The sequence below is a fragment of the Tauraco erythrolophus genome, chromosome 1 (genome assembly GCF_009769465.1).
Source record: "Tauraco erythrolophus isolate bTauEry1 chromosome 1, bTauEry1.pri, whole genome shotgun sequence".
NCBI lineage: Eukaryota > Metazoa > Chordata > Aves > Musophagiformes > Musophagidae > Tauraco > Tauraco erythrolophus.
Window position 1 is genome coordinate 37,265,224 of NC_141465.1, and position 23,987 is coordinate 37,289,210.

Here is a 23,987-nt window from a genome sequence, read left to right on the forward strand (position 1 = left end):
GTGAGCAGTCGTGTGGCTGCTGGCCAGGGTCATCCCACCACATGAAAGAGAAAGAAATGTTAGAGTATGGTTAGATGCAGAGAATAAAGATGCGCTTTTTCTTGAAAAATGTTTATTTGGAGATCACCAAATGGGAGCAGTGGGATATGCAGATTAGAGGGAAGAAGGAATTTTACATTCGTGGCTGTTAGTGCTAGCAAATCCTCGGATCCTAGCACCTACCATGATACTCCTGGGCCTCCGTTATCTGAAAGGCTATCAGGCAGATGAAGCTGGAGAGAGAGAATCAAATTGCACTGTGGACACAGCCAGGTTTGTCTTTGTCCTGATCAAAGCCTGGCATAGAAATTTTATTTTCCTCCTACCACACCCTTGCCTGCTGGGGATCATTTCCCTTCCTCAACACCGTTCTCTTTCTGTTTGTCTTCTGTTCTCTTTCTGCCTCCTCAAAATACGGCATAGTTGGCATCATCTTCAAATTCAGCAGGAAGATTTTCAGACATGGATTTCCCTCTGTAATGGACTTTCCATCAAAACATGAGGCAATTAGGGATACAATTTAACTGCTTTCCTTCCTTTTTCCTGCTACTTAAATATCGGAAAGATTCAACAAGGGTTGTCCCAGTAGGGACCTGAAGACTGACATCATATTTTAGGATTTAGTGTTGTAACAATGAGCCAGGGTTTAATTAACCTTCTAACCCTTTGGGAGACCTGAGACAGAGGATCCAGTTCCTCACAAAACCACTGCTGCTTCTCTTGCAGCTACTGAGCTCATTAATCTCTCTGATACTGTACTTGGTACTACAGCTACATTTTATTTTGGACAAGTTAAAGTGCTAAATATTTCACAGAGATAATGAAATTCCCTGTTCTGTCTTGCAGAGATTATCATTTAAACGAACCAGTAACAGAGGAAGAGCTAGGGGAAAAAGAAGGAAATAGAAAATCAGGAGCAGAAAAAGGGGTGAGATCTGTCGACTTCCCCTGTTTGCTCAACACCTGTGCCACGTAGGTTTGTGCTTCAAAACATATGAAATATGATAGAAGAGGACCATGAGAAATTTAACCCTTTAATTGTTTTCATTAACCACCGTACAATATACACATACGGCACATCTGAAACCAGCTTCTTTCTCTGAAACAATCCCCACCTTTCAAGTCAGACTTCATTCCTCCTCCAGGAGGGAGAGTTCCCAAAAGCCACAGAAACTGCCCAGGAAACTAGCCTAACCCAAAACAAGCCATGTAACGTGATTCATGTTATACTGATGGCACTGCCTGATGGCAGCGACTATTTGGTGTATTAATCTCTAAGTCATCAATAAAAACATTACGGCAGAATATTAACAAACATGCAAAATTTTGATGGAGAAAATGTGATATTCTCTATGATATCTTCTAAATCCTATTGCAGAGAGAAGTTGTGAAATGAGGTGAACGTGACCTGGCTGCAAGAAGTGCATGTACAGAGTAAATGTCAGAAGAATAAACACCAGCTATTGCTACTGAAATTGTTAACAAAATGCAGTTAAACAAAGTTAGCACAAAGAGCGAAGTCTGCATTTTCAAAAGTAATGACTGAGTTCGCATGCCTTGTTTTGGGGGAGAGAGAGTCCATATTTTTCCGAGATTGTTTTTCCTGCCACCCAGATCCCTGTAAACATCCACATAAGGGAGTCGATGGTGTGTGCTACAGCCCCTGTTCAGCTAGCACACCTCTGCCGCTCCTGCGCAGAAGCCAGACTGCAGAGCAGGGATGAAAGGAAGGGGCGGCGCACACTTCTGTCCACACCAACCTGAAATTCGGAGGAAGCCGAGATGCACACAGACTTGGAAACCAGAAAACTCTTCTTGGTCTAGTAACATATACGCAGTCTTCTCATCCAGTCATAGATGCCTCCCAGATATATCTGCTCCTTCATACTGCATCTCAAGGTCAAGATCCATCCCACTGGTGATCTACTTGGGTATTGAGCCTACTGCTGCAACAGCGGTGACACTGCTGGTACTTTGGAGAAGCACTTGCACAGGCTCTGGCCTCAAAGTTCAGCTCAAGTTCAGCTCCTCCCCTCCCACAGATTCATCATTTAAAATGCAGGTATACTTCTGCTCTGCTAATGTGACCAGGGAAAAGTTTCAGGCCCCTGATACCCAATAAACATAAATGATGAGGAAAATTTGCTAATTGCTTTGCTGAAGAGAATATTTTGTATGCGTGAATGTAATTGTATCTTGCCAAGCACGTAAGGTTGAAAAATTGGCGAGAACTGTAGCACGGTGATGGCCTGGTGTCTGTAACATAACTGGGTTTTGTGAATACAAAATTAATGTTCGTTTAAGACATGTATGATTTCCAGTAGGGACAGAGAGTATTTTAGACATTGGTGGTGTAAAGGAAAGAGGAAAATTCTAACTGCAATTCATAGAATCAAATGTTCCCTTTTCCACTTTCCCACGTTTTCCCCAAAAGGAAAATTTCATCTATTCATTTCAGAATGCATAGTAAAAGCACAATATTGCCAAAGTCCCAATTTCCAAATGCTTTATTTTTTCTCTGTATAGTTCGCTATAAAAGATCTACTTTTTCCATCAGAGACCAGTAATTTCACTTCCTCGTCAAATTCACTTTCAAGTATTTTTGGCAATTAAACACCTGAGAACACAGGGAAAAGTTGTTTTCCTTAGCCTTCTGGATCTTCTTGCCTATATTAATAACGTGTCTGTCTCTTTTCTCTTTTTTCGAGGAGGCGGAAGATGTTCTGGGAACAAACCACAAGCGTAGATGTATTTGCTTCACTTGCTATCAAAAACAGCCAGAAAGGCTAGGACAGTTGTTTGGTTTTGTGTTGGGGTTATTTTTTTGTGTTTTTCTTTTTTTTTTATAGAAACAGCTATACTGCAACTATAAAAACCAGAAAGATTGAACATATATGATAATCTGTGATGATTAAAACTTTAATCCCAATGAACTACTGACTTTAGCTGTAATCTCTGAGAAAAGGGGACAAGCACTCTACAGTAAGGGGAGATTGTTGAAAGAGATTCCTGCTTATTTGACTTGGGTTTGCCTGTTTTGGACTGTGCAGGATGGACTACTTGACAGATGCATGAAATGAGTTACTTTGGAGCTTACTGGAGGGAATTGTTGTTTTTTATACATGCGTGTAATGGTGGCTTTCTTTTCTGTTTCTGTAAATCACGTATTTGCCACATACTTATACTGTAAAATGAGGTATAAGTGCTGTCCATTTTTAAAGTAAAACTGTGCCATGACACATCTTAACTCTCACAGCACTAAAAAAAAAGTAATGAAAAAATGCTAGTGTCTAGCTGCTCACCTGACTTAGATATAACGCTTTATTTTGCTATACAAGATCCTTAAAGCTTTGGCCTTGTAAAAAGAAATTGTGCCACGAAAACAAGCTGTGTCACAACCAAAGTGAAAGAGAAGTTCTGTGCAAATGCTGATGAAAATATTCAAAGAATTGGAAACAACCATTAGTCCCTCCCCAAAGCAAAACAGTAGAGATAAAACCAGGAATATTCATCTGCAGTATGGGATGAAACATCTTACAAGGATGTTGTAATTATTTTTGAAACAACATTATAAGCCCAGGAAATAGGGTTAAGGTTTCGCTGAAAGAAAATTCTAAACAAACTGACTTCTGGAAATACTCGAACAGAACACCCAAATCACATCAGCACAATGTCACTGTGCAATAAACAGTTATGATTAACACACAGATTGTTTACAGTTGTACCTTAGATGACATTTGGTTTTACACATGTACACAGTGTTTTTCATTTTTTACACCTTATGCTAGACTACTTTCAGTATGCTCTTCTACATTTTATTTACTTCTGTTTGAGATAGTAAGTCTAAATACTCTAAGTTTAGGATTCTTGATTCTGAAGAAACTGCACATGACCAAGGTGAACAGTACATTTATTAAAAATAAAGGAATGGGATCTCAGTCTACAGTAAAACAAGGGTCAATTTTATGAGTACTTAAGTCTAATACAACTAATTAGACCCAAAAGAAGTCTAATAGCATGTTATTTTTATGCATTTAAAAAATCTACAGTATAAAACCTTTAAGGGCCATATTCACTGATATGATGCTATGCATAGCACTCAACTGCTACGCATTGCTCTGGAACGGAAATATGATTGCGCCTCCTTTGCATGAGCCAGTTTTGCACTTGCATCTCATTCACCTCCACTTACTCACCTGCCTATGTTATACGCTCTTTTATGTTCCCTATAATCCTCCATCTGAACTCACATTCCATACGCACAACTCCTTGCCTTTTCTTCTTCATGGTTTCCATGCTCCCAGAATGCAACTATTGAATTATACGGCCAGCCATCTGTTGCCTGATTCACTATGATCTGTAAAGCACGCCTTCAAGATGGCCTGCAACAAAACTGCTTAAAGTATTCGAGGCCAGTGAAAAATATGATCCCCAATGCACTTACTCCCACTGAACTAGCCAAGCTGTAGGCTCCAACAGACATGGGAAGGGCTTAGGCTTTGAAGCACGGGTGGTACTGAGTCCTGTCAGTATTTTCCTTTTCTTCTCCCTACCTGGGCAGGAAAGAAGAAACAGCAGCTTTCCATGCTGCCACAGAGGATTATCCAAAGGTGGCGAGCAGAGGCTTAAATCCACTCGTAAAACTGGCAACGCATCTGCCACACACAGCCCTGCTTCTTCTAGGCCAGGGCACCCACCACTGCGTCTCGGCCCGCGGGCGCAGCCGGGCAGGCCCCTCTCCCTGCCAGGGCCTCACAGAACTCCCGGAACAATTTCTTTCAAAACATTCACATCGTTCACGCTGGGCGTCGGAGAATCAGGCAGACTGGGGAGGCTCTTTCCCACAGTCGCCTCAGAGCACCTGGCACCGGCAACCTCCCTCCCCCAGCGCCCTGGAGCTCCCGCCGGGCGGGAGAGCACGGCGTCCCCCGTCTCGACCCGACAGGGCCCGGCCGCGGGGGCGAGGGCAGGCAGGCCGGGGCCGGCCGGGTAACCCTTACTCCGGCCCATCTGCAGCTCCGGGCACCGCAACGACTCCGCTACCGCCCTGCCCGGGGCTGAGCGGACCGGACTGGCGGCACCTCAGCAGCCGCCCCGCCCCGATCCCGACACGGGGTGGAGGGGGCTGTGCCCCCATCCATCCATACATCCATCCCCGCCCTGCGCAGGCGCGCCCCACCGCCCCCTCCCTGGCACCGGCGGCCCCGCGCTTCCCCTTTATTTCACCCGTTTTCCGGGTTAACCCCCGCGCGGCCGCGCCGAGCCCGGGCGCCGTCGCCCCTCGCCGGCGGGCCGCGCCGCTCCCCGGAAGCGGTAATGCTCGGCCGGTGATCCAGGAAGCGGATGATCCCGCCTGCCTTCCCCTCCGGAGCGGCGCTGCGGGGACGCGGGGAAGGGGGTGGGGGGAGGCGGGGGGGGGGGGCGCCAGCAGGCCGCGAGGCGGAGCGGCCCGTCCCAGCCCCCCAGGAGGGGGGAGAGCGGCGGCGGCGGCGTTTCCATGGCGCCGGGCGGGTCGGGGAGCCGGGGCTGAGGACCCCGCCCGCTCATGGACCCCGCCGCGGCGGCGGCCGCCGAGGAGGAGGGCAGGGAGAAGCCCCCGGTGATCTACACCATGGAGAACAAGCCCATCGTCACCTGTGAGTGCGCCCGGCGCCTCCGGACGGGCGTTAACCGGCTGCCGGCGGGGAGAGGGCGGCTGGGCAGCCGTAGCCGCCCGGAGCGGTGCGGGGGCCCCGGCCGGAGCCCCGCTCCGGGCCCGGGTGAAGGAAGGGCGGCCCCAGGGCGGGGTCCGGCGGTGGTGCCGGGGCGGGCGGGCCCGGGGGCCGTGCGGGGCGCTGGCACGGCGGGGAAGGCGGAGGGGGGCGAGGCGGAGAGCGGCCGCTCGGAGGGGCGCCCCGGCGGCGGTGCCGGGCTGCCCGCGGCAGGTACCCCGGTGCTGGCGCTCGGGGCTGAGGCACACGGCGCCGACGAGGGGCTCCGGTGGCGGGTTTTGCCTCTTTACTGTTCCCCGCCCCTCCCCCAGCCTTTTAATGGCAGTGGGCAAACTTGGGTTTGTTTCTGCGTGTTTCAGGGCTGTAGTAAATAACAAGAACGAACGTCATGCTTACAGGTGCTGTGGGGAAGAGACTCGAATATGACAGTAAATCTTAAGCCCCAAACTTCGTGCTCTGAACTGTGTGTAGTTTTGCTCTGGATGAGAGAAGTCATGAGAAGTAAGACGTCCTCTGTGGTGAGGAGAGATTCCCACTGATGGATTCCCACTGACATTATAATTTAATCTTTAACTACTGTGCTTTGGTTTCATCTCTGAGACAGTGTATTTAACAAACCGGGTCGTGTGGTTCCAGAGATGAGTTAGTTCTTTCAGGTGTAGGAGGCAGGCAGCTGGGACGTGTGCTCGCTGGTCCTCATCTAAACTGTGAGCTCCTGTGCTTTTGCAGGTATAGAGAGTTGCACGCAAAGTTCACTTAAAACAAGCACGTGAACTGCATCTGTGATGCTTTAATTGAAAAATAAGGTGAACGAGATCAGCGAAGAGAATTCTGCTTGTTTTGTTTTTGTTTGGTTTTTTTTTAGCAAAAGGTAACCAGTGGCTGTTTGTTTATATGCCTGTGAAACAAAAACTTTTTGACAGGTGTATGTTGTCTCATTACAAAGTAATCATCTATTGATTCAAAATCTATTACCATTAAAAAGTAATCATCATCATCTTAGGCTGATGTTGGTATTTTAAAAAAATATCCAGCTATAACCTCATAACTATATAATTATGGAGCTCTGTGTATATATATTTTCTTCAAGCTGTTTTATAAATGTGCTTTTTTTTTCTTTCTTAAACTTTTTCTGGGTTTTTTTGGATGCAGTTCATAAACCAAAGTCAGTGGTATCTGTATTGAATCTTCTGTACTCACCTACTTCAAGACTTTTGAAATCCATTTCACTTCAGACTTGAAATCGGAAAAAACGTACATATCAGAAACATCTGAAGGATATTGTGGCCTTCCTTGTTGGTGTTATGCTACTGTTCAGGCTGTGGTGGATTGCTTTTTAAATTTGCTGGCTTTATCCTGTATTCAGAATTGGAGAGTCTCTCTGTGTTGGGGGGGAGAGGGGGTGGTGATGGTACATGTCAGTCTTTACTGTTTCTGTGTGGTTTCAGTAAATAACGTATCTTTGAGTCTGTTGAAGTACCTGCAGTTTTACCTCAGGCTTGCTTTTTTGTTGGGAAATGCAGAAGAGGACCCTGGCCTCTTTATGCAAGGAAATTTTCAAAGTTCTGAACATTAAATTTCATCAGACTTCAGTCAAGCCCAATTATCTGATATTGAAAATAATAATTTCATATAGTGAGTGAATGTACTTTATGGTTGCAAGATGTTTTGGGCTTAGTATCGTACAGTATGGTAGCAGCATACTTACAAATGGACTATGAGGTGAATGTTATGTATCATTTGTATGCCTTGCAGAAAGGAATCATTTCTGAGGCTGTAAACAAGCCTGACAGTAGTTATCTTTACTGGTATGGACTAGAATGGGCTTGCTCTGAGACAACCTGAATCAGAAAACAATGCTAATTGAGCAAAAGTGCTCAGAGATGACTCCTCTGGTGAATGTAGTAAGGGTGACTTGCTCCCATTTTTAAATTAAAACATTCGCTTTTCATGGGAATGAATTTTGCTTTGGCTGTTTTAGTTTCCTTTTTTCTCTGTCCAGAGAAGTGGAGTGCTTGGAGACCGTAGTATTTCAAACAAATGCCCTCAACAAAAATGACTTACTTGAAGGAAAACTCTTCTGAGTGATATGTTGCCGGTGATTTATGAGGAGGTGAAGCCTGGTCTTCCAGGAAAAGCATTGTTCGCTTGGTATTGGTTTGTTGGAAAACATATTCAAAGCTACAATATTAGAAGCTATTCAACAAACATGGTTTATCTTTTGTTTTGTGGTTCTGATGTCAGGCAGTTGGACTTGTCTGGGATAACTGCCCCACCTAAGCAGGTGCACACGAGGGGAAAACAGACCTGCAAGGGGATGGCTAGTTTATGGTTATATAAAGGAAGGGTGAAGGTTAAGTGAGGTTGTGTCTCAGAACACAAGTATTTCCTTTTGCTAGAAGATTTAGATTAATCTGTGTCAGGTAAACATTTGTATCATTAAATACTTCTGTTAACACTTAGGCTTTATTCTTAGTAAGGGAGAACTGAAGAGGGAGTTTTGTTTGGAATGAAACTTATTTTCAACACTGTGCATACCAGGGATGTTTTGTAAACAAATGTTTTTATCTGCTTAAAACAAATTTGACAGTACTCTGAAAGGAATGCTGCTTTGGTATAGAGTTATGCTTTCAAATCTGTGAGTTAGTCTGTGTTGTAACAGTAGTTATTCGATATATTGGAACAATCCTGAACTCAGCACTCTACGTATGTACAGGCCTTGGTCTATAGAATAAAAATGGCAGCGTCCATGTGGCTTGTATACTTGATGCCAACTGCAAATGCAGTTTTTGTCACTACTCTTTGCATGTCAGTACTGTAACTTAATAATTTTGTCCTCAGGATTTGTATGTAGACACATTAGCCTTGTGTTTGTGGTATTTGTGTTACTGGCAAGATCCCATAGTTTTAATAGAGAGTTTAGATTGATAGAATTCAGCTAGGCAGACTGTCTAACCAAGAATTTCAAAGACATTTTTCTCTTGGCAAACAGACTACTGTATTTTGCAAGTGTGGAAAAAGTAGTGTTTTCACAGAAAGATGCTGTTCTTTCGTGTTTGATTTTTTTTTTCCCCTTTTCTCAAGATGGCAGCATCCTGCTTAGTATTAAATCATTCTTGTCAGTTAGGACTGAGTGCTATGATGGCTCCTTTCTGAATTAGTTTGAATCACATTTTTGTACTGTCGGTCTTACTAGATTTTTAAACCCACTGGGGAGTTTCACTGTCCAGCTGTGGTTATGCTTGCTCTGGCACGTTACCTTGCAAACTCTCAATTCGAGTTTGTAGCAATTTATCTTCATTGTTACCAGACCTTGTATGTTTACAAAGCATTTTGAGTCAGCTTCTAGCTTTCTCACTGCTGTATAAGTATTTTTTTTTTTCTTTGAAGAGGCAACTTGAGCATTTGCATCAGACACCTTGGACTTGCGTAGTTTCCTTGCAATGTTGATTTGGCATAATCTTTAAAACAACGCTGATTACTTTCCTTGGAAACCTAAACAATGTTGCTTCCTTCTTATGAGTCCTGTTTGAAACTTTAATTTGAGAAGTCTTTGGAACTTTAGTGTGATGTTCTTGAATATATATATCAACCAAGTGTTCTGATGAAAGAACTTGTCCTTATGTAGCTGATTTGCATTTACATGGATAGGAGTTGAAGACTGAAGACAAACCTGCTAAATGAGTTAATAGGTTTTTCAGAGCTTTCCTACCAAGCTGTTCTTTTGTGATTGTCTTCATGCACTTGTCGAATCTTCCTTACCAGCTTATCGATCTGTTTATATGTCGTGTGTGTGCATATTTGTACTCACTGTCAATACTCTGTCTCAGTACAATGAACTTTATATATAATCTGGAGAGAATGGGGTGCATTGCTTTCATCTGGCCTATGTTCAGAATACGCTGTGATACCACAAGAGCAAAATCATCAGCAAAATCATTTTAGGCCTGAGAATGGAAAATGTTTGCCAATATCTACAAGAGAACTACAAGCAGAAAAGGTTAATAAAAGTAAAGGAGGAGTGGGAAGAATTTTACATCTTTTTGGAGTGAAAATAAATGCAGTTAAGAATACTGTTCTGGGACTAGAAGAGCTTGATTCAAAATTCTTCTGTTACTAGTAGGTAGATGTAATAAAAAAATGTACCAACAAGAAGTGATGTGTAGCCCAAGTGATTAGAATGATTTGCTGCTAGTGAGACCTTTTAAAACAACTATATCCTATAGATGCATCTTTCCTGTTTTCAAACAGGACTCCTGTTGACATTGTAAGTCATCACTGTCTTGTAGTTGATCCGATATTATTCTGTATTTAAATTTCTGATACGTACGTCATGTCGAAACAGCAGCATTTCTTTTTAGTGTTAACTCCTGTTATATAAATTTAGCAGTGCAGCGATAAGTAAAGATGTGGAGTTTTACTGAAACAATTTTCTTCTGCAGGCTGCTAGTGAATCAGGTAAGATTTTTGTATAGCAATTAAACTGTCTGTGTTTTGGTTTTTAGACCTCTTTTTAAAATGAATCTGGGTTGAGGGGAGGAGGACCTTTAAAAGAAACAAATATGAAAAAGCCACCAACCTTTCAAAACTTTAGGTGGATCCACTTATAATAGGCAGTGAATTATGAAAAAAGATTCATAGCAGAACTCTTTGTCAGTGGAAAAATAAATGGGGATCAGAAAGGTTAGCTGTGACTAATACTTGGGCATAAAAACTAAACAAACCCACACCAAAGTGTAGTCTTGGCACTGAGGTGTTTTAAAAGCATTTGAAGCTTTTTATCTCAGTTGACTGGATTTGTCATTGGTATCAAAGAAAAATATTTGTCTGCTTTAGTCATCTGACCTCAAGAGTTTTTGTTTTACACTGCCTGTGTAGTTAATGGGTTGGGATAATTTCCTCTAGAGAAGAAAATCGTGGGATATTCAGATACTACAGTGACAAAGTGTATAAGCAGTTAAGAAACTTGGAATGTGTTAGAAAAAATAATAGATTCTTGGGGATTTTGGTGGGTTTTAGGTATGCATCAAACTAAAAAAATCAGTATTTTATGATACTTTTGTATCAGACAGCTGCCACGAAGAGCATGTGCTCCTCTTGGAAGTCCTGGTAAGATGGTCATTCTGGTTGTCATATTATTCCCGTACAGATTTGCCACAGAACAAATGTCCTAGGCAGGGGTAGAGGGAAGGGAGGATGGCTTGGACTACCAAAATGTCAGGGAGAAAGTCAAGGAGGAAAGAATAGAGAAAAGAAAAATCTAAGACCAATACCGTAAAATCTTAAAAATTAACAGTTTGAACATTCATGTTGTCTTCTGGAGCTGTATTGACTAGGATACTCAGTCACCTCTGTGTTACGCTATAACCTAAACAACGGGTGTTTTGGCATTAGGTGCCCATTTCAATTCTTGGCTAATGTAATTTCAGAATTTTTCCTCAGGGATAGGTTTATGGTTATGAGCTGCTACGTAGAGATGCAGCGTGTCCTTGAACAAAAGATATAGACATTCTTTACTTGGTTCGTGTAACGAGATTTTACTGCCAGGTTCGTCATAAAGATTCATTTGAGTAAGTTCTCTTCCTCTTTTGCCTGATCTGGCCATCTTTACAATTTGAATGTTGATTTGATGGACATCAAGTCTTTGGAGGTCATAGAAATGTTTTTAACTTTACGCTGTCTGATTTGATGCTTGATTTAGGCTTATTGTAAAACCCTGTTAAGGTTCTGCTGCTTTACTTGCATTTGATTTCTCAAAAGATACCTGTTTGTCTTAATTTGTTTGTGAAGTGTTTAAATAAGTGGCAAAAGACACGCCTTCTGAGCTTCATAATGTGGAAAGAAAGGAAACATGTACTTTCTCCTTTCTTCCCTTTCTCCAGAAGTGTTTCTGTTTAGTGTCTATCATTTGACCATTACTGCTTTCTATTATTTTGTTAGTTAAGTCTGACCACTTTACATACAGAACCACCCTATGCTTGGAGTGGTGTCACTTAAAGAATTACTGTGTTTTTTCTGAATTCGGTGCGTGTGTTGACATCCAGATGGGGAAGTGGATGAATTCAGACATAAATGGAAAAAAGCTGAGATGGGGGCTCCAGAGACTATGGACTAGCAGGAAAAAAAAAAAAAATCAATCAAGTATTTAAATAAAATAATCAAAAAATCTTATTAGGTTTATAATGTAAATTAGAGAAGTTGTAGACAATATTTTAAAATTGTACATAAATATGTGTAAATTTGAAATATAAATATTAAATTTAATGAGATTATTTAGAAAATATTTAGACCAACTTAATATAATAAAACACAAGAGATGCACTCTGTTTTAAGTGATAAAGGATAACTCTTTACTATTACTCTCTAGTTATCATCTCTATTAGGATATTTAGGTCTTATTTAATTCTGTTGATTCTAAAAGAAAAAAAACCCTTCTCTAGAAGGCTGCATGGTTTTAGTAATTATGATAGGATTCCAAAATTACTTTTCCTTCCTATTTATGCACATCTTTCCTCCTTTTCAGCAATGTCTCGTTATCCTTATACTTTGGCTGGGAGCTCCTTTCCTCTGTTACTGAGGATCCTTTGAGTGAGGGCTTAGCGCTGAGATCCATCCACTGAAATGAATTTACTGTGATACAGTGGTACTTGGGCATCCAGCCACAGTAGTCTGTTTTTTGGTGGTTTTGGTTTTGTGTTTTTTTTAAACCTCCAAAACAAAACCCTCAAAACAACCAACCAACCAAAAAAACCCAGCCAAAACAAACACCTTGTCACTGCCCCACCTCTCACCTCCCAAAAAAACCCCAAACCTGCCACAAAGTCTTTGAAGCAGTTCTCGTACTTTTGTGCAGACTTTTGGGGTTTGCTGTAAATTTGAATTCCAGGATTACTTATGTTTGCATAGAATCATAGAGTGGTTTGTGTTGGAAGGGACCTTAAAGGTCCTCCAGTTCTCACCTTCCTGCCATGGGCAGGGACACCTTCCACTACACCAGGTTGCTCAAAGCCCCATCCAACCTGGCCTTGAACACTTCCAGGAATGGGGCATCCACAACTTCTCTGGGCAGCCTGTTCCAGTGCCTCACCACCCTCAGTTAGGTACTAGAAGGCTGCCAGAAGGTCTTCCCGGAGCCTTCTTTTCTCCAGGCTGAACAACCCCAACTGTCTCAGCCTGTTTTCATAGGAGAAGGTCTCCTGCCCTCAGATCTTCTTCATGGCCTGCTTCTTCATGGCCTCCGTCTTCTCTGGACCTGCTCCAACAGGTCCATGTCCTTCTTATGTTGAGGGCCTCAGAGCTGAACACAGTACTCCAGGTGGGATCTCAGGAGAGCAGAGGAGAGGGGGAAAATTGCCTTCCTTGACCTGCTGGCCATGCTTCTTTTGGTGCAGCCCAGGATATGGTTGGCTTTCTGGGCTGCAAGTGCACATTACTGGTTCATGTTGAGCTTCTCATCAGCCAACAACCCCATGTCCTTCTCCTCGGAGCTACTCTCTATCTATTTCCCACCCAGCCTGTTCTTGTGTTTGGGATTGCCCCACACATGTGCAGGACCTCGCTCTTGGCTTTGTTGAACTTCATGAGGTTCTCATAGGCCCACCTCTCAAACCTGCCGAGGTCCCTCTGAATGGCATCCCTTCCCTCCAGCATGTTCATTGCACCACACAGCTCGGTGTTGTCAGCAAACACCCTGAGGGTGCACTCAGTGCCACTGTCCATGTCGCTGACAAAGATGTTAAACAGCGCCAGCCCCAATACCAACCTCTGAGGAACACCACTCATTGCTTGTCTCCACTTGGACATCAAGCTGTTGATCACAACTCTTTGAGTGCGACCATCCAGTCAATTCCTTATTCCCTGAGTGGTCCATCCATTAAATCCATGTCTCTACAATTTTGAGACGAGGATGTTGCACAGAACAATGTCAAATGCTTTGCACAAGTCCAGGTAGATGATTTCAGTTGCTCTTCCCTTATCCACCAAGGCTGTAGCCTGTCATAGAAGGTCACTGAATTGGTCAGGCACAATTTGCCCTCAGTGAAGCCATATTGGCCGTCACCAATCACCTCCTTATTTTCCATGTGCCTTAGGAGGATCTGCTCCATGATCTTGCCAGGCACAGAGGTGAGACTGACTGGCCTGTAGTTCCCTGGGTCTTCCTTTTTTCCCTTTTTAAAAATGGGGGCTGTTTCGTCTTTTCCAGTCAGTGGGAAATTTACCAGACTGCCACGACTCCTCAGATATGATGGATAGTGGCTTAGCAACTTCATCTGCCAGTTCCCTCAGGACCCGCGGATGCATCTCATCAGGTTCCATGGACTTGTGCACTTTCAGGTTCCTTAAATGATCTCAGACCTGATCTCCTACAGTGGATGGTTCTTCGTTCTCCCAGTCCCTGCCTTTGCCTTCTGTGACTTGAGCAGTGTGGCTAGAGCACTTGCCAGTGAAGGCTGAGGCAGAGAAGTCACTGAGTACTTCAGCCTTCTCCATATCCTGGGTAGCCAGGTCCCCTTTTTCATTCCGGAGAGGGCCCACAATTTCCCTATTCCTCCTTTTATCACTGACGTACCTATAGAAGCTTTTCTTGTTGCCCTTGATGTCTCTGGCCAGATTTAACTCTGTCAGGGCTTCAGCTTTCCTAACCTGATCCCTGGTTGCTCGGACAATTTCTCTGTATTCCTCCCAGGCTACCTGTCCTTGTTTTCACTCTCCATAGACTTCCTTTTTGTGTTTGAGCTGGTCCAGGAGCTCCTTGTTCATCCATACAGGCCTCCTGGTGCTTTTACCAGACTTCCTCTTTGTTGGGATGCCCTGCTTCTGAGCTTGGAGGAGGTGATCCTTCCTTGAATATTAACCATCTTTCTTGGGGTCCCTCATCCCTCTTGGAATTTTTTTGAATGTTTCGTTCAGAATTCTTAGAATTCAGTCAGATGCCAGCAAAATTTTCTCTAGTGGTGAGGTTTGGGTTTGGTTGGAGTGTTTGTGGTTTGTTTTTTTTTCTATTTTGGCAAGTAGATCGTGGATGCAGCAACTACTAATGCTTCAGAAGCATACATACAGAAGAGAATGAGGCTTCTACTATGCTTAAGGTCTCTTGAGTGATAGGGATCTTGTACAATGCCATTCCAAAACTAGAGTGATCTTTCAGGATTTTTTATTCTGTTGTTTGGGAAGGTTGTGCAATTACTATGTACTTAACTGTGTGAGATGGTCCTCTCCCTCCGCGCAGTCCAGTAGCAAGCAGTTAACAATGTAACGTGCATCTTGCCAGGCTCATGTTTCTTACTACTGACAAGTCTTGATGTTCATCCCCTCTCAGTGCTGTGCTAGTGTTGCCGGCTGCTAACTTCATTTTTAGTGTTTTCTACTTGAACAGCTCAAACATGCTGATTACAGTAGATGCAGGGTCTACCTGAGCAGAACCTGAAATGTTGTAGCCCTTTGGGCTTTGGGTAACACGTAGTAGCAGCGTTTGGTATGTGTTCAAAAGGTAGCTGATGTATTTTGCATTGAAAGTCTGTTCTCCCATTTCTTCTAAGCCTAGAGGATAGTCTTGCCTTGATCATAGAACACGTTCTTATGTGTGTTTTATACGCCGTCAAAAGCAATGCAGGAGGAAAAATTGAGTGGTTTTAGAGCAAATATACCTTCCTTAAGCTGATAATATGATATGGTTGTCTGGAATAGTGCAGTGCTTAAATGTAATCGTTTAGTAGTTCCTCTGTATTCTGGAATAATCCTTTTTACTCAAGATGCTGAATTCTGAAACTTTTTGTGGCATACGTTGGGTTTTTAGGTGCAGTACAGAAAGAGCTTTGTTATGCTCCAGAGGTAAAATACATAGTTCTCTTTTTTTTTTTCAGTCAGACTCTAAGCTTCATGGACTATCATATTGATGTGGTCATCATGCTGTAGCTAAATCACTAAGCTGTGTTTCCCTTTCTGTGGGCAGTAATGAGTTGCAAATCAATAGACTGTGCTCTGTGGCCCAGCTTATAGAGATGTCGTAACTTGATATAAGATAGCATTAACAATATGACTAACACTTGCTTCAGAATTCATTTTAGATGTTTTGTTTATAGTCTTAAATAAGATTTTGTATGGTACACAATTCAGAACAGGATGAAGGTGAAGAGTCAAGAATAAAATGCTTTCTGGAGACTTAAGGCTAAAGCACTAATAGTAGTGGGGGGGGTTTTGTTTGTATTTTGTATTTAACTGTTCTAGGAAATTGTAGCATTGAATAATAGCTACTGTGGTCAGACATCAGAAAAGCCAGTTTTGCTTGTTCTGACATTTAATCACTTTTAAAATTTAATTTACTATTTTTTTTAGTTGTGTGATGATAGAATTATGCTAGTGGCTGATAATCGAAGTAATATATGTGAGAAAATCAGGAAAAGTGAGTGGACTAGAAAAAGGTTCCCAAGACAGACTAAAGTGCACTAAGATACCGTGGAGGTAATTCGTGGCTGTGTGCCAGGAGATGAGATTGTGTGGTGGGAGGGAGAAGCATCGATGTCGGATACTTCTCCAGCCTTAGCTTCCTGTTCCACAGGAGGGTAAGAAGATGATCTTTCTATTCAGGTTGGGCTGTACAATGGCAGATGATTGTAAAAAGCAAACAGGTGGAAAACTAACAGGAAATAGCAGAATTGTCTGTATGTCTGTTAAAATCTTAATTGGAAAATGTAGCTCTTCAGCTCAAGATCCCAGGAAGGGGTGAGGAGAGAGTAGAATCTCTGTAGGAAATAAAATATTTTTTTGTTCTTTTTTTAATCAAATTTCAGTCTCAGGTAGAGGAGAATGCAGCCAGCCAAAGATGAGGCAGTCAGGAGGAAGTATAGGAAAGAGAGCAATAGCTGTGATAAATCAGGACACATGCAGATGAGAGATTTAATAAGTGATACCATTAAACTAGTATGGGCCAGCTCATTCTCCCAGATTTGAAGAGCTCATAACATAACAGATTTTAGAACTGTGATCAAATGCAGTAGCAAATGTATTTTTGACCTTACTCCCTTCTCGTTAGGATGTATCTGTTTGCCAGACGTCAAATGGCATGTCTTCTCTTTAAGTATCATGAAAGACTATTTGGGCATTATGCATTGGCTGGTATGGTTGACTGGTCAGTTTGGATTTGAACATATCTGACAGTACCTTGTTCCAGAGTTTACCATCTCTTTGCCCAAGGATGCTGATATCCATCAGCAATTGGAAGAACTTACTTTAAGCTTGTCTTTTTCTTTTCCTTGTTATGTACTTTGTGCACCCAAAGGAAAAGAACAGATTTTAGGAATTGATATTCATAGACTTCTGCTTTTTTTTTTTTTTTTGTATGGTGGACTCAACATTTTGTTCCATCTTCTGTATAAGTAGCTACTCCAATGGTGTTGGCATTTAATGCAGTTATTGAAAGCCCAAGTGATTCAAACCTAATGACGGATCTGTGTAGGGCCAGCTCCAGCAGACCTGACCCATGTTACCAGACGTTTCTGAAGGCAGCAAGAACAGTGCCGTGGGCAGGGACCTGCTTTGTATTAACAGCAGCTTCAGAATGATGAGGAGAATCAAACCTGGTGAAGCACAGAATATGTGCTAATGCTCATATTCTCATGGTGGGCCCAGCTACAAAAGGGATGTGAACCACCGGCTAGCCAGCCTTCTGTTTTGTGAAGGCTGAAGTCTTGAAGATTTTACATATACTTTGTTTAGCCAGTGGCTCTAGCTGAGGAATTACTTGTTTCGTTTTAGAGTTGGACCAGCTGTATGCATGATAGTCTCTTTGGTATATGGATTAAGTAGCTACGTGGAAAATCGTAATAGGAAATTATAACAGTATTTGTATTAATGTGCCTTGTTAAAGTGTTGTATTAGGTTGTAAGAGCATGTGATTTAAAAAAAAAAAGATAAAGAAAGGTCTAGTTCAGTGCTAGACTCCAATTTCCACATAGCAGACAAAATTACGTGTTTTGATTGAAACAGCAAACCATTAATAGCATATCATATTAATCTCTTTTGTATAATTTGCACGTGATAATAGATTAATGCCTTTCACTTTTAGGTGCCGGAGATCAGAATTTATTTACTTCCTTATATCCTACACTTTCTCAGCAGCTTCCTAGAGAACCCATGGAATGGAGGAGGTAAGCTTACATTTTATTCTATGATACTATTTCAGTGTGTGTTTTCAGGCTTGGGAAAGTGTGTTTCTTGGTGTTCTGGGAAGCTCTTACCCTAAATTGAGATGAATATAGCAACTGACTTGGGGAAAGGAGAACTTAAATAATCCAAGGTAGGTGTTGTGCACTTCAGGGTGATCATTACCACGCTTAACTATGTTGAACTTCACCTAAAGAAAAATGATAGTAATGCTGTGTTCCTCTTTTTGGTTTTGTGGTTTGTGGGTTTGTCTTGGTGTGTGCTTTGATGTGCTTTGGCAGCCGTGTTCTGAAAGTGACATGCTTTCTTCTTAATGAGAATATAAGTAGAATCTATGTGGAATTAGATGTACTTCCCTGCAAAAAAAGTTTGGTATGACGCACCATTTTCAGATTGGAGAAAAATATTCTAGGAATTTACTTATTTGGAATTTTCTACTTTTAGAGGTCCTAGAGATACTGAAGATCTTTTAATGAAAACTAAAAAGCTTCTAGCTCCTTTTCTTGCAAAAAGGAGTATCTATCTCATTTCAAGTGATACCAAATTTTAGTTAACATTATACAAACTGCAGTAAGCCTAGTTTGTGAGTTTCCAATACCAGAGTATTTCAGCTTATTCCTCTTCCTCAAGATACACGTTCATTTTTTGTATTCTGCTATGTATGTCTCATCCATTAATTTCAGTTTTTAAACTCTGTAGGTCTTATGGCCGTGCTCCGAAGATGATTCATCTAGAATCTAACTTTGTTCAGTTTAAAGAGGAGCTACTACCCAAAGAGGGGAATAAGGCTCTTTTGACTTTCCCCTTTCTTCATATTTATTGGACCGAATGTTGTGTGAGTATGAGGAAAACACCATGAAAAACTGAGTACTCAGATTTAAAAATGAAATTGTTTTGACTTTCTGCTTGTGCTCTCTGGTATCTTTCATTTGCTTTTCATGCTTATTTGAACAATTAAGCCTGCATTGCATAAGCATGCATACTCAATATATTGGAAGTGAAACTTAGTCAACTTGAGTATGTTTTATCATAAGTAGTATTTCTTTGTAATGTTGCTTGATTCTAAAAGAACAGGCTTTTGAACAACCTATTTTCAGTACTTTGTCACAAAAAAAACCCAAGATTAACAGTGTGACTGCAGTAGCACAGCACACTTGCTTCATAATACAGAAATGCGGCTAGATTATTTCAGTTATGATCTATATATTCCCAAGATTAAATCTTAAGAGACGTATTTTTTTCTGTAGTTTATCTTCCATATGTGTCAGTTATTAGAACATATCAGCAGTCTAAACTGGACAAGATTTAAAATGTCTTAATCCTTTTTATCTACAGTTCACTGCTTTTTGGTTGGCCTCTGTTATGAATTAATTATCCATTTGAAGGACAAAGGTGACATCTGATCTGTGACCAATCATAATGTATCCTGAACAGCCTTAAAAGTTGTCTGAATTGAAGCCAAAAAATTGCCAAACAACAGACTTCTGTGTTTTTTTATTTTTATGAAAAAACTTTTAAACAGTTTAACATTTGAGCACTGTTAGGAGGCACAAATGTCACACTTCTGTTACTATGTGAGAAAACAATTCAACTTTGTAAATTCAAACATGTTTTTGTTGTAAGGTTCAAGAATGTGTTAAGTAGGAGTTTAAACCATGTTTAAAAATCTTAATTTCAGTAATCTAAAGAATGATAATATACCAAATACTAAGATACAGTTGCTATTGACCAAATACTATAAATAAATTAAACTCGAAGAGTAAAACCTTACTATATTTTGCCCCATTTGATTTCATGCAGTAAGTGAAGGTATTGTCTCTAAGATAGGCTTTTCTGTTTGTCTTCTGTTGGAACAAAATTTGCCTTTTGAAATTGTTCAGAGTGTCGGTTTGATTTGATGATTCACCACTTCTCATCCCAGGACACGGAAGTGTACAAAACTACAGTCAAGGATGACATCACCAAGTGGCAGAATGTTCTCAAAGCTCACAACTCAGTGGACTGGCTAATTGTGGTAGTTGAGAGTGATGCCAAGAAAAAGAACAAAACAAATATCCTTCCCCGAACCTCTATAGTAGATAAAATAAGAAATGACTTTTGTAACAAACAAAGTGACAGGTGAGCGTTCTTTTACTTGCAAACATTTTAACCTGTGACTGCTGTGCTGATTTAAAAACTGGACTCCCCGTGTAACACGTTCCTTGCTCATTTAAGGACTTGACTTGGTGTCCAACATTCAAATTGATGGTACCATAAAACCTATGCTTTCAAGAAGACTGACATAAGCAATAAAGGGAGAAGTTTATTTTCGTTCTTCCTGAAGGCGTTGAAATGTGTTTCGAAAAGATTTCAAGTATCTCCTCCTGGCTAAGAGAGGTTTAAGGGGAACAGTGTGTTAATAATCAGTCTTTAGAACTTCAGGATTTTTTATTTGCTTAGGTGCTTGCAAAAATGTTACCACAATTACAGGTAGTGGGAGTCAGGGCAGGGAAATATGAAGCCAATAGGACTTATTTTTTACCATTATACTTCTGCCTTCCACTTAATCACCTTTCCACTATGAGATAATCAACTTAAAGCCAGTTTCTTCAGATATTTTTTATTCTAAGGAAAATAATCATGAATATATGAAACTGTTTCTACTTTCATTAAGGTCAACAAAATACACAAATCTAAATTTGAAACCTAATTAATACATGCTGTCTTCCTTATTCTGAAACATTGTATTGAATCTATTATACATTGCATTTTTTTCTTTCAACCTTAAGAGTTAACTCTGAATGGAAGATTTTGCCCCTTAAGAATGAGTGACAGAATAAACATTTGAAGTTGAAAAGGCTATATGGAAGCACTCATTGTACCTTGGTGTGACCTGACAGTGACTGGCAGGTCAGCATGTTATAACACACTGTGCGTTGACAGCACTTCCTTTGTACCTAGACAGTGTTTGGTATGTTACAGGATTATTTGGGCAAATAGTTTGAACAACTCTGATTCAGTTTACTTTTGGTTTCTAACTGATTGATTGGCTTGGTTTAATCATTTTTCCGTAGGATAAGATGACTTTTCTAACCAGAAATCTTATTTTTCTTAATGAGAGATTTTCCTGCCTTTAGAGATATCGGTAGTTTTTTGAGTGTTACTAAATTGTGGTAGAAAAATGGGTGAAAGAAAGTGCTCTAAAAAAGGCTGATTTATTTCTGAATTAATAGGATCTGTTTATTCCACCCACCTCCCCCACCCTGAGAAAAGCAGCGGAAGTTCTAGCACATTAGATGTGTTTAAAAGTAAAATAAATAAATAATTGAGATACTGTAAGAATATACTATGGAGGATTATTTTAAGTGACTTAAGAAAGGCTGACTACATGTGATCTAATGAATCTTGATTTTTATCTTGCATAATCCTTGCCAGAAGTATCTATAATTACTATTCTGCTGATTGTATTGCTAAGCAGACTTTTTTTTTCTTGAATATCTACAGCATTACTAATGTTTAAGTAATTGAAATAATGTATCCATTATTTGCTTCTAAAAAAGTAAATCTTTATAGTACTAATCTCCATAAAGTAGACCACAGACTTATACGTACTTGGAAAAGTTTTAAAAAAGTCACCAAAAAACAACCAAACAAAAAAATGCCAAACCTCAACATACCCCACCAAACAAACGTAACGCTTGACCTTGTTTTTCTCCTCTGATTAGTGTTGAATGCAAAACTAAATTTTGTTCACTCTGAATCTGGCAGTTATGTACAGTATTCAGCTGTGCATTTATCTGTGAATTTTATGTTTACCTCCTCCAAAATAATTTTCATCAATCTTTTTACAGATGTGTGGTACTTTCTGACCCTTTGAAAGACTCTTCCCGTTCTCAGGAATCTTGGAATGCCTTCCTGACCAAACTCAGGACATTACTTCTCATGTCTTTTACCAAAAACTTAGGCAAGTTTGAAGATGACATGAGAACTTTGAGAGAGAAAAGGACCGAGCCAGGGTGGAGCTTCTGTGAGTATTTCATGGTCCAGGTAAGAGTCTCTTTTTATTGGAGAAAGTACTTGAGTCCTAGTTTTGATAATGGCTTCTTTGTTGCAGTTGGCTTTCTGGTACTTTTAATGTCCTGCTCTTTCTTTGAAGGTGGGGCAGGAAATAGGAAAACTGATATAAAAGCAGTGGTTTTAGATTTTGTTTGCAGCAGGCTTGTGTTACATTGTAATACAGTGCTATTACAGAAGCAGAAACTTTGCAGGCTTGTCAAAGCCTTATGAACCTCAACTGAAGCAAGCAAATTGCGTCTAGAAAGTGTTTTAGTAGCTGCTCTTGAATTTTGCGTAAAGGTCCCATTATTGTGGCTGTGCAAAGACATTCAGACTTGTAACTGGTATGTAGTATGAATGTTGCTGTGCTTTTTTTGTTTAGATTGTTATCCGTACGTATGGAGATGATTTTTAGAAAAATGTCTTTTTTGAAGTGATCCATATAGGGAATGCCTTAAATTCCACTTTTTTTAATATTTCTAAATATGTCTTTGTTTTAGCCAGTATAGGGAAAAGCAAGAAACTCGTTCGGTAGAATTAAAGGTCTTGATTCCTTTGGAGTTTTCTGGTCCCTGTACAGTGCCGTTCTCCCCACTAATTCTGCCTCATCTGCATATCTCCTCTGACTTCATGTGCTACCTTTTGCATATGATATATCTAATTCTGACTTTTTCTACTTACTCCTTTGGTTCTCTTCTCTGTGTACAACTGAACCTTTATTGATACTGCAGTTGGTGCCTTCACAGTGTAAACAGAGGGGAAAAAATTATTACTGTTATGGGAGATGAGTCTTCAGCAATTTATTTTTTTTGAACCTTGAACTTTTAATAGATGTATGAACGATATCTCATAGTGAATCAGGATCTGAATATACAACAGATTTACTGACATAGCTGTATGACTTAATCTTCCTTTGTGAACCTTCCTGCGTTAGGAAGAAATGATGCATCTGCTGCAATGGCAGGTTTTCCGATGTGTGTGAATAATGGAAAGGGAAGAATGTTTCTCGAAAGTTCGTGTGTGGATGAGGGCAGGCTGTAATACCAGACATGATTAATATCAGTAACATGTTCCTTGTATTGCTTGTGTGTCAAAAGGAAGAACTGGCCTTTGTCTTTGAGATGCTGCAGCAATTTGAGGATGCACTAGTGCAGTATGATGAGCTGGATGCCTTGTTCTCTCAATACGTTGTCAACTTTGGAGCTGGTGGTAAGTGTCTTAAAATGTTAAATAAATGTCAAGTGTGTTAATTTCTTCACTATATTTCGATTAAAACAACCCAGTGCTTTGAGTACCATATGTGTACATGAGAGAAGAAGATGGTACGTTGCAGTGAAGATGCACTAGGCAGTTCATGCTCTTGTTTAATGCTGTATGCAAACTCAAGAGTACATCAGGTATATTCTATTAAAGTATTGTTTTTCATCTCTTGAGTTTTAGAAGTAATTTTTAATGAAAACCTGCATTTTGCTCTTATTCAATGATCGTTACAAATGGAGCCCTGAAACTCTGTAATTACCTAAGTATTGATCTGGCTGGGATGCAGTTGCTGTTTTCACAGCTTACTGCTAAGTTATTCAATAAAGAGCTTCCTGGAAAAATGCATTCAGTTTTGCCTCAAATTACACGAGACATTTGATAATCACTAAAAACCTGAATAGAAATATGTGCTTAATCTGCGCAACAGAAAATTTAACTTTCTCTTCAAGAAAAATTACTGTGCAAGAAGTATCAGATAACTTTAACCTGGTTTAATGAGCTAAAGCATATGTTGCTATATAACAGCTTTAATCAGATATGTGTTATGAATCTCATAAAAAAATATAGTGCAGGAGTAATTGCAGTGAAATGATTTGTCCTGACTGAACCTGATGCTATACTTGAAAACGAGGGCACATCTATCAACGATGGCTGAGTAAGAAATACTTACAGTAGATAAAGCTTGTTTGTTTTGAACTTCAGGTAGGCTTAATTGCTGAGAAATACATTACAAACTGATTGTAACTATACTAATAACAAATATAGAGTTAAGACAGAATA

The 23,987-nt window shown here is 40.6% G+C and overlaps 1 protein-coding gene across 1 annotated transcript in view; it reads left to right on the forward strand.

The window, feature by feature from the left end:
• The first annotated feature begins 5,584 nt into the window (after window positions 1-5,584).
• Window positions 5,585-23,987, forward strand: part of TRAPPC10 (trafficking protein particle complex subunit 10) — a 46,981-nt gene continuing 28,578 nt past the window's right edge. The window contains exons 1-6 of the mRNA XM_086608414.1: window positions 5,585-5,675; window positions 17,815-17,896; window positions 18,612-18,747; window positions 19,834-20,030; window positions 21,743-21,938; window positions 23,045-23,156. Coding sequence (XP_086464540.1) covers window positions 5,585-5,675; window positions 17,815-17,896; window positions 18,612-18,747; window positions 19,834-20,030; window positions 21,743-21,938; window positions 23,045-23,156 — 814 coding nt within the window. The remainder of the gene's footprint in view (window positions 5,676-17,814; window positions 17,897-18,611; window positions 18,748-19,833; window positions 20,031-21,742; window positions 21,939-23,044; window positions 23,157-23,987) is intronic.